The sequence below is a fragment of the Zosterops lateralis genome, assembly GCF_965231275.1.
Source record: "Zosterops lateralis genome assembly, chromosome: 7".
NCBI lineage: Eukaryota > Metazoa > Chordata > Aves > Passeriformes > Zosteropidae > Zosterops > Zosterops lateralis.
In genome coordinates this window covers 820,075-829,487 of record NC_139767.1, presented here as the reverse complement: position 1 = coordinate 829,487, position 9,413 = coordinate 820,075, and the positions used below count along the sequence as shown (strand labels likewise).

The 9,413-nt window shown below is 52.8% G+C and overlaps 1 protein-coding gene across 1 annotated transcript; it reads left to right on the top strand.

Moving 5' to 3' along the window:
- Positions 1–503: 503 nt before the first annotated feature.
- On the top strand, positions 504–9,023 carry ASB1 (ankyrin repeat and SOCS box containing 1). The gene is made up of 5 exons (XM_083865615.1): positions 504–543; positions 647–793; positions 2,562–2,864; positions 5,904–6,289; positions 7,739–9,023. Exons 1-5 carry the CDS (start codon positions 509–511, stop codon positions 7,870–7,872), a joined length of 1,005 nt encoding a protein of 334 aa, XP_083721741.1. The 5' UTR covers positions 504–508; the 3' UTR covers positions 7,873–9,023.
- Positions 9,024–9,413: the final 390 nt, after the last annotated feature.

Genomic DNA, 9,413 nt, shown 5'->3' with positions numbered 1-9,413 from the left:
TTGAGGCTGGAGATCAGGAAAAGGTTCTTCTCCCAGAGGGTGCTGGGCACTGAAGAGGCTCCCCAGGGAATGGGCACGGCCCCAAGGCTGCCAAAGCTCCAGGAGCTCTCAGGGATTCCCAGGGTGCGATTGTTGGGGTGTCCTGAGCAGGGCCGCACTGGGTGATGCTTGTGGATCCTTTCCCAGTGAAGATCCCGCAAGCTGCGCTGCGGGAAAACCGAGATGCAATCAGGAAAATTACCAGAAACGGGTAGAACAACAGGGGCCCATAAAAGCTGCGGGGAACTGTCCGATCCCCACGGCAGCTGCCCGAGCTCCGCTGGTGCCCGCAGCGGGAGGAAGGACCCGCAATTCCCTGAGGAAAACGAGCGTCCGGGCCGGGGGAGCAGCGAGAATCCACCTTAACGGGAGCAGGAAGCGAAGCGGGGCCAATCAGGCCGGGAAGGGAGGCCGAGAAGGAGGGGCCGAGGGAGGCCCGAGGGAGGGCGAGCGGGGCCGGCGGGGCGCGATGGCGGAGGGCGGAGACGCGCCCGCCCCGGGCAGGTACCGTGGGCAGGGGGCTCGCCGGGGGTGGCCGTGCCGGGGGACAGCGGGGTAACCCCCCTTCTGCCAGCCCTTTCTCATCCCGCCGTGTGCCTCTCTCCAGTGCAGGTCGCAACCTGAAGGAATGGCTGCGGGAGCAGTTCTGCGACCACCCTCTGGAGCATTGCGAGGACACCCGGCTGCACGACGCGGCCTTCGTGGGGGACCTGCCCACCCTGCGCAGCCTGCTGCAGGACGAGAACTTCCAGAGGTGGGCATGCAGCCCTGGGGACACAGCCCCGCCACCTGCCTGCTCCCTCCGCAGCCCACGGGGTGCCCCGCATCCCGCCCGCTTCCCACCCGCATCCCGCCCGCTTCCCATGGACCGCGCGGGCAGAGAGCTTAAAGAACATCCAGTCCCACCCCTGCCAATGGGCAGGGACACCTGCCACTATCCCAGGGTGCTCCAAGCCCCGTCCAGCCTGGCTTGGGGCACTTCCAGGGATGGGGGTTTTTATGGGAGAGGTGTCAGGGAGGATGGGATGTTTCACTCACCGTCCTCACAGCTGCGCTTTTTGGGGACTCCCACCTCAGCTCTTTTTTCTTGTGAGAGCTGTCAGGGTGTTCTTCTCACTTTTCCCATAGCCTGCACCTTTTGGGGACTCCCACCTCACCTGCTGTTTTTGGGGAGAGGTGTTTCCTGGGATGTTCTTGCTGTTCCCACAGCCTGCTCCTTCTGGTGACTCCTATCCCGTCCGTTTTTCCATAGCATGGTTCGGGTTGGAAGGGATCTTAAAGCTCATCTTATGCCACCCCCTGCCACAGGCAGGAGCACCTTCCACTATCCCAGGGTGCTCCAAGCCCTGTCCAGCCTAGCCTTGGGCAATTCTAGGGATGAGGGGTTTTATGGGAGAGGTGTCAGGATGGGAGGATGCTCTCCTTTCCCCCAGATCATTCCCCTGGTTTCCCAGGAGGCAAATCTCACAGCAGCTCATGAGGCTGTGGCAGCTGTGCATGAACTCTTTTCAGATCAGGACAGGAATGTGATACCAGGAAAACAGGGGCCTACAGATAACGGGAAAAACATACAAAAGGGATTACAATCAACTATAAACCTGAAACACCTCATGTTACAAAATCTGCCCAGTGCTAACCCTGTGACTGTGGGGATAGTTAATTATTTTTCCTGCATCATGGAGAAATCTGCTTAGAGTGCTAAATGTTTCCCAGCCTCAAAAAAAGATGTTATTTCAGCAAAAAATGAGAATGAGCCAGCCCTTCTTTCTGCTACTTGGGAAGCTGGGGCTCTTGGGCCCCTGGGGCTGAGGGTGTTTTGTAGGAAAAAGCAGAGTTTGACAGGAAGAGGAGGATGGGGCCCACAGCTCCATTCCACAGGTGAGGAGTGAGCAGAGCAGTGATGTCTTTGAATTTGGAGGTAGGTACAGGCCTCAGAGCTCATCCCATTCCACCCCTGCCACAGGCAGGGACACTTTCCACTGGACCAGGTAGCGCCAAGCCCTGTCCAACCTGGACTTGGGCACTGCCAGGAATGGAGTGGGCACAGCTTCTCTGGATTACCAGTTTGGGACATCTCCGTTTAAAAAGGGACAAAAGGGAGAGGTTAGTTTTGATTTTTTTTAATAGGTGATTTTTTTTGAGGCAGGGTTTGTGCAGGTGTGCAGCCCCTGGCACAACTAAAGCCCACCATCCAAGCACTGCTCTGCTGCATCCATCCAGGTGATTGACAGGAGCTTTTTGGGGCTGCTAAAAGGGCCAGAAATCAGAGAATTGTATCCTGAGTGGAAGGGACCCACAAGGATCATCCAGTCCAACCCCAGGCCCTGCACATCAGGACTGCAGACACCCCAAGAACTCCACCCTGTGCATCCCTGAGAGCGTTGTCCAATTGCTCCTGGAGCTCCGGCAGCCTTGGGGCTGGGCCCATTCCCTGGGGAGCCTGGGCAGTGCCCAAGATTCCAGGGGGCACCCTCCTGGAAGGAATGGGGGCTCCTCTAACTGCATGTTCCCTCCCCATGCAGCCGGATCAACGAGAAGTCAGTGTGGTGCTGCGGGTGGCTGCCCTGCACCCCGCTGCGCATCGCGGCCACTGCCGGCCATGGCCCCTGCGTTGACTTCCTGCTGCGCAAAGGTGCCGAGATCGACCTGGTGGACGTCAAGGGGCAGACAGCCCTCTACGTGGCTGTGGTCAATGGGCACCTGGAGTGTGCCAAGATCCTGCTGGAGGCTGGCGCTGATCCCAACGGGAGCCGGCACCACCGCAGCACCCCGGTGTACCATGCAGCACGGGTGGGCCGCGCCGACATCCTGCGGGAGCTCATCAGGTCAGAGCTCGGGGCTGGGCTCAAGACTGCCTCTCCCTTTTTCTTCTCCCTGGGGATCACTTCCCTCCTCAGTGGCTGCAGCTGCCACACCTCTTGAACTGGAGAGGAGTGGGTGCAAAGGTGCCCAGAGGGACATCCTTGGATTTCCTGTTGCTTGGCCATGGTCTTGGCAGTGCCTTGTTCCAATCCAAGCCCGAGAGAGGAGCCTCTGGTTCTGAGCCTGCCATCCAGTCAGATCCAAACCTTGCAATCCCCCCTACTTCTACCATGCTCCTGACTGGAGTTAGGGGGGAGGTGGATTCCCCCAACAAACCTCCCTGAGTGTTGGGTTTTCCCTCAGGAGATTCCCTTGGCAGCACCAGGAGGGCTCAGGGTGTAGCAGGAAGTTGTGGGAACTTGAATCGCTCCTTCTGTGACGTGCCCTGATTATTCCTTCTTTTTAAAATGGAAGGTTTCTGTCCAAGGAATTGTGCTGGACAGATATGTGGGCTGTGGATGCCAAATAATAAGGGATCATAATGGGAAAATATACGTTCTAGGGAGAAATAGAGAAAGAGAAGAAAGTTGAAGGAATCCCCTTGATGACCTCAAATGCTAGAAAATAACAAAAAGATTTGAATAGGAAAAGATTCAAAACCCTTGGGGGTTTTCTTCCTTTTTCAAATTTTTAATACAAGTGCAGCTTTGAGGAAGAAGGGAAATAATCCCCCCTTCCTTGTTCCTTTCCCAACAAGCTGAGAGGAGGATGTTCCCATCAGCACAGGCTTGTTGATACAGGGTTCAACTTGCTGCATTCTCAAAAATCTCTCCTGCTCTCTCCACCCAGGCAGGATGAAATGTAGCAAATGGTATTTCAGCAACACAGGGAGAGCTGATGCCTTGATTTATGTGTCTGCTCCTTGGGATACCTCACCAGCAATATTAAAAGCAAGATTTTGGACAACTTTCAGGATTAAAAATTAACTGGAGTTTGTCCAATCTCTTTTTATTAGGCAATGTCTCTCCCAAGGCTGCTAAGCTAATACCAAATTGTCAGATTGCCCAAAATTTCAAATATCTTGGAGTGGGGATTTCACAGATCTGTGCAGAGTTACTTAGTGAAAAATGCAGCCTTTATGTTACAGGGATTTTTAAAATGCTGGATCTATAGGATTTGGCAGGGGGAGTTCAACAGGGAAGACAATTTTCCTGAGACAGGAGGGAATATTTTGAGAGAACCTGAACCCAGTCAGGTGTGCTGCGGGTGTCTAAATATCACCTGGTTTGAAAATCCCATGGTAGCACCGTTGGGATCCCCGACCATTTCTACAAGTGCTGAACCAAGCAAGAGGTGAGATCCTATCCATGAATAATAAATCCACACATGGCTATGGAATGGGGATCCATTTTACTGGGAGGCTGCTGGAAATATTTAGGGTTCTAATGCCAGGGTATAAATGACATTCCTCATCCTTTGGGGTCATGATGCAGTGGGATCCACTGCTACCTACAGTGGAACTGAGGGCAGCAAGGATGAGAGGATCCTTTTGCAAGGCTAAAACTGAGGAAAAGAGAGCAGCCAGATCACCCCCGTCCCTCAGGTGCATGCCTGACGCTGCTAAAAGTAGAATTTGGGGGTTTGCTTTGAATTGAGGGCTTCCGCTGAGAATTTTGGTGGCGATAATGGGGCAAGAAAGGACTGAAATGAAGAGAGATCTGCTGTCTGCTCAGGAGGCAATGGCCTTGCAAGAGCCCTGTGGAAATCCCACAGCAGCACAGATAACTCTGTCCAAATGCTTGTGTAATCTGATTTTAAGGGAAAAAATACACTTTGTACCATTTGCAGCTCTTAGAGGACTCTCTCAGCCCTTGTTCTGGGTGTACCTAATTTAAATGAGACTCTTCCCATACTCCGAACTGAAGGATTTGGTTAAATATTTGGTGGATAGGGAGCAGTCCCTGCTGGTTTCAGTGAGAACTGTGCCTGCTTTGAGGTAGGATTTGTCCCCAGGTATTGTCCTTACTTTTATGAACTCTTGAAAGAATATAATGCTATTTAGGAAAAGCCCTGTTCTCTGAGTGCTCAGTTTGCAGTTTGGGGAGGGGGACTGGTGGCTGAAGGAACCTTTTCTCTCTCTGTGGGTAGAATGGACAGGGCCTTGTGATTAAAACCAGCTACTCCTTAGGGATTGTGTTGTCTTCCTCCTTCTTCCCATCCAAGCTGCGTGGGAATTACATGGAATCACTGTCCCCACTGTCTGCAGGAGTTCCTAGGAGATTCCAGCCCCTCTAGCTCCTTTGGGAGCAGGAGTTTGTGACAGATGTTTCGCTGTAGAGTGCAGATTCCTGTTTCCATTTCCCTGCTGTTTGGGATCGAGTGCCTGTGTTGCTTTTTTGGCCTGTTTTATCCTGGTAGGGAAGTTATTTCAGCATCCCTTTTCAGTGGAGTCATCTGGAAACATCCCTGCTCCCCAGGCAGCTCGTTAGCATCCAGCATTATGTGGTGCTGGCTCGGGGCTGAGCCATCCCTGGTGCAAGACACGAGAGGAGAGAAAATTCAACTAAAGGTTCCTGGGTCAAGATAAGGAAGGGGAGCTATCACTCACTAAATACCATCACGGGCAAAACAAACTCAACTTGGTGGTATCAGTTTAATTTATTCCTAATAAAATCAGAGCAGGGTAATGAGAAGTGGAATAAATCTTAAAAAACACCTTCCCCCAGGCTCTACCTGTTCCTCCTCATGCAACATGGGGGAAGCTTCTGAAAGAAGCCACCCCTGTACCCTCCCACTACCAAAACCTGGCCATGCAAACCCAATCCATCAGGAGGGTAAGGATGTTGCTGTTCCTCCTATCTCCAAAACCCAGGCTGTTGTGAGCAGGGAAACATCTTTGCTTCTCAGAGATCAGAACGTGCTTGCTGCCTTGTCCCCACTCAGAAATGCTTCCAGGCCCGTCTGGGGGCAGAGATGGGCGGGTTCCGGAGGTTCTCACTCCGCACGCGTCCTTCAGCCTCACCCCTTGCCATTCCCAACCCCCATCCCTCTTCCTGGAGCAGGTACGGCGCGGACGTGGACGTGAACCACCAGCTGGCGTCCCGCGGGCCGGGGCAGGCGCTGCGGCCACTGACCACACTGGTGGTGTGTCCCCTGTACATCAGCGCTGCCTACCACAACCTGCCCTGCTTCCGCCTGCTGCTCCAGGCGGGAGCCAACCCGGATTTTAACTGCTGCGGGCCCATCAACGTGCAGGGCTTCTCGCGGGGCTCGCCCGTGTGCGTGCTGGACGCCGTCCTGCGGCACGGCTGCGAGCCCGCCTTCGTCCGCCTCCTCATTGACTTTGGAGCAGATCTCAACCTCGTCAAGGTGGAGGCCTTGGGAGTCGAGGCCACAGGGAGGGTCAAGGTGAACGCCGAGGCGCTGGAGGTGTTCAAGGAAGCGAGGGGTGAGTGGGTTTGGGTCCCTGGAGCGGCACCGTGGCTATGGGAGAACTCTTTGGAGGGGTTGTCTGGAAGGAAAGGTGGTGGTGGGTGGGTGTTGCTGTCTTCACTCCTTCAGCAATTAGACAATGGGATGTAGCAAGTTGACAAGCAAAGCATTAATGACTTCTCCACTCTCTCCTTTTCCCCTGTTGCTTTTTGTACCTTCACACAGTGTTTTCCCCTCTTGAGTCCTTCAGCAGCCCAATCTCTGTGTCACTCCACCTTTTTCATCTCTCCCAGCTCTTTTCCATTGCCTATTCATGTAGGCAAGGCTTAGGGGTCCTATCCGAGCTGAGCTTTGGAGCTGTGGATGACCAGTGGCATCCAGTCCTCCAGAGCCACACAAGTGTGTCCCAGCTGTTCCTGTGTGGCCCTGGGCTCTGGGATGCAAGAGGGAGTTTAATCTGGACAGACTGCTTGGGAAGGAAAGCCACCAATGGTGGTGAAAAGGGGCAAGAGGAAGCTCAGATGGAGGTGAAAAAAGGTGGGGAAAAGTACAGCACCTTGTAAACCCTCCTGGTGAAGGTGACAGCTTCACACCAGGGGTGGAAGTTCCCTCCTGAACTCCAGAGAAATTCTAAAGGGATTCAGGCTGTGGGATGCAACTCATATACCCAGGTTACTCAGCTCTGCATGGGCCTGTTTTCATACCTGCCTGGGCTTCTGCTGAGGGAGGCTCACATAAGCTGGAGTTCCACTGGGTTTAGGAGGAAATGGAGGCCTGGGTTTGAGAGGCAAATGGAACTCCTCAGGTGGAGCATATGGGATAATGGAGTGATGTCATGGAGGTCCAGTTCCTGAATCAACATGGGCACCACCATCCTCTTGTCCCTGTGCTGGAAGAGGTCTCCAAGGACTCAAGGAGAAGTTGGGATAAGGCCTGAGCTGGCCATCAGTGCTGTTGTTTTCCAGGGGATGGGTGAGAAAAAAATACAATCTACATAACTTTAAAATGATCCAAATAGAACCACGGAGTTGGAAGGGATCCACAAGGATCAAAGTCTGGTAGTCACTTTGACCCTGCACAGGCACCCCAATGATCCCACCCTGTGCATCCCTGAGTGGTGTCCAAACACTCTGGAGGTCTGGCAGCCTCAGGGCTGTGCCCATTCCCTAGGGAGCCTGGGCAGGGCCCCAGCACCCTCTAGGGAAAGAACCTTTGTCTAATATCCAACCTAAACTCCCCTGACACAGCTCCAGCTGTTCCCTGCTGTGGGCTGGGCACTGATGACCTCCGTGCTCACCAGCCCATCCAGCCTCTAGCTGGCCCCTCCAGCCTGCCCATGTGGCAGCTGCTCCAGATTCAGGAGGTTTGGCCTCCTCACGAGGCAGGATCTGTGCACACTCACCTCAGTGTTGCTGTTCTCCCTCTCTCTTTCCCCAGTAATTCTTTCCTGTGTTTTTCCTTGCAGGCCACACCCGGAGCCTCTTGTCTCTGTGCCGCATAACTGTACGGAGAATCCTTGGCAAATCCCGCCTGGATCTGATCCATAGCCTCCCAATCCCAGACCCCATTAAACAATTTTTACTCCATGAACACAGTTAAAGGGCAACTGGCTGCTTTTGGGGACAGTGTGACTTGGTAAATGAGTGCCCTGACAGAGCCCGGTGCCAGTCCTGCCCCTTTTCCCCTCATGGAGTACACATAATTCTCTGCTCCTGTGGATTTTTTCCCCCTCCAGATTTAGGGTGCAGCAGTTCTGTGTGTCTTATCTCCCTGGGGAGAGGCTGCTAAACGTGTGTGGGTGCTGCTGGAGTAAATACAATATATCCTGTAGCTGTTGGCAAATGTGTAACCTCTGTTACTGATCTGTGTCACACACATGCCTGGGGTCTCTGTGGCATTTCTTTGTGGGAAAACTGTCCCTACTTTACTATTTCCCCCATCACAGCACATAAAAGAAGTTCTTGCCTACATTTTGCTCCCATATCCCATGGTAAGACCAGGAAAAACCCACGCAGATCCATGTAACATCTGTTTTGTTTGCATTGTAGAAAAGGGAGAAAAAAGGCGGGTTTTTTGAGGAGTTGGGAGATTTTGTGCTTCTAGTCACAGTGTTGCATCCAGCAGCCTGGGCTCCTTTGATTTCCAGTGCCTCTTCATGCCACAAACTCCCAGAAGAGTCATTCTGCAGGGAGTCAGCAGCCTTTTGTTAGGTTCTCAGGGTCAGCCAGTGACATGGTCAGTGCAGAGGAATTGTCAAAACAGCAACTTTAGTAGGATAGAGATGATGGTGCCTCAAGATTTTGGGAAAAATCTCAGGTGATGACTGGAACTTGCTTTAACTTTGCTGACTCAAGTAAAGTCACTGTGTTATAAGTTTTTTGGTGCGGTTTTGTTTGTTTTGGTTTTTTGTTTGCTTGTTTGTTTGTTTGTTGTTTTTTTCATGATTTTTCTTTGCTAGCTCTTCTTCTTATGCTCATCCAGCTGGCAAAGGTAATTTTCCAGATCTGACCTTAAAGATCAGACAATCCCAGCCTGGTTTGGGTTGGAAAAGACCTTAAAGTTTGCCTAGGTCCAAGCCCCTACCATGGGCAGGGACACCCACTATCCTAGATTGCTCCAAGCTCTGTCCCTGGACCCAATGGATTTATCCCATAGGCCTCAACACTGGTTCCGAAATGTTCCTTTCCCAGAGGCATAAATAAATGCAAAAGCAAACCAAAGCAGAGGATATTTCCAGGCCTTCTCCAGGTGAGATGCAGTAGACGTGGAGCTGTGGGCAGGTGACGAGTTCTGCACTATTCCCTTCCCAGGCCTGCAGCTGGTTTTGGTTTTCCTGGTGCTGGCAGCGAGTTGTGCACTGGCTTTATAGATGTGTGAACATGCCTGGGAGATGCAAACAGGTTGTAAAGCCTCTTGGAACCTTGCTGGGGGATCCATAATGGTTTGCAGGAGCTCACCATGCCCCCGAGCTCCAGTATGGGGAGGCAGAAAATGAGGTGGGCTGTCTTGAGAAAATGCCACAGGAACACCTTTTGGGGTGGTTTTTCCCTAAGGATTTTCACTTGGTTTGTAAGTGGGCCCACCTTGGGGTGAAGGTGGTAAGATGGATGTGGGGAGAGCTGGAAGGACCTACAAAGATC

Excerpts from the sequence above, each read along its gene's own strand:
- ASB1 (XM_083865615.1), top strand. The coding sequence starts at position 509 with ATGGCGGAGGGCGGAGACGCGCCCGCCCCGGGCAG. Across the intron at positions 2,865-5,903 it reads ATCCTGCGGGAGCTCATCAG|GTACGGCGCGGACGTGGACG; the intron begins GTCAGAGCTCGG and ends TTCCTGGAGCAG. Across the intron at positions 6,290-7,738 it reads GGTGTTCAAGGAAGCGAGGG|GCCACACCCGGAGCCTCTTG; the intron begins GTGAGTGGGTTT and ends TTTTCCTTGCAG.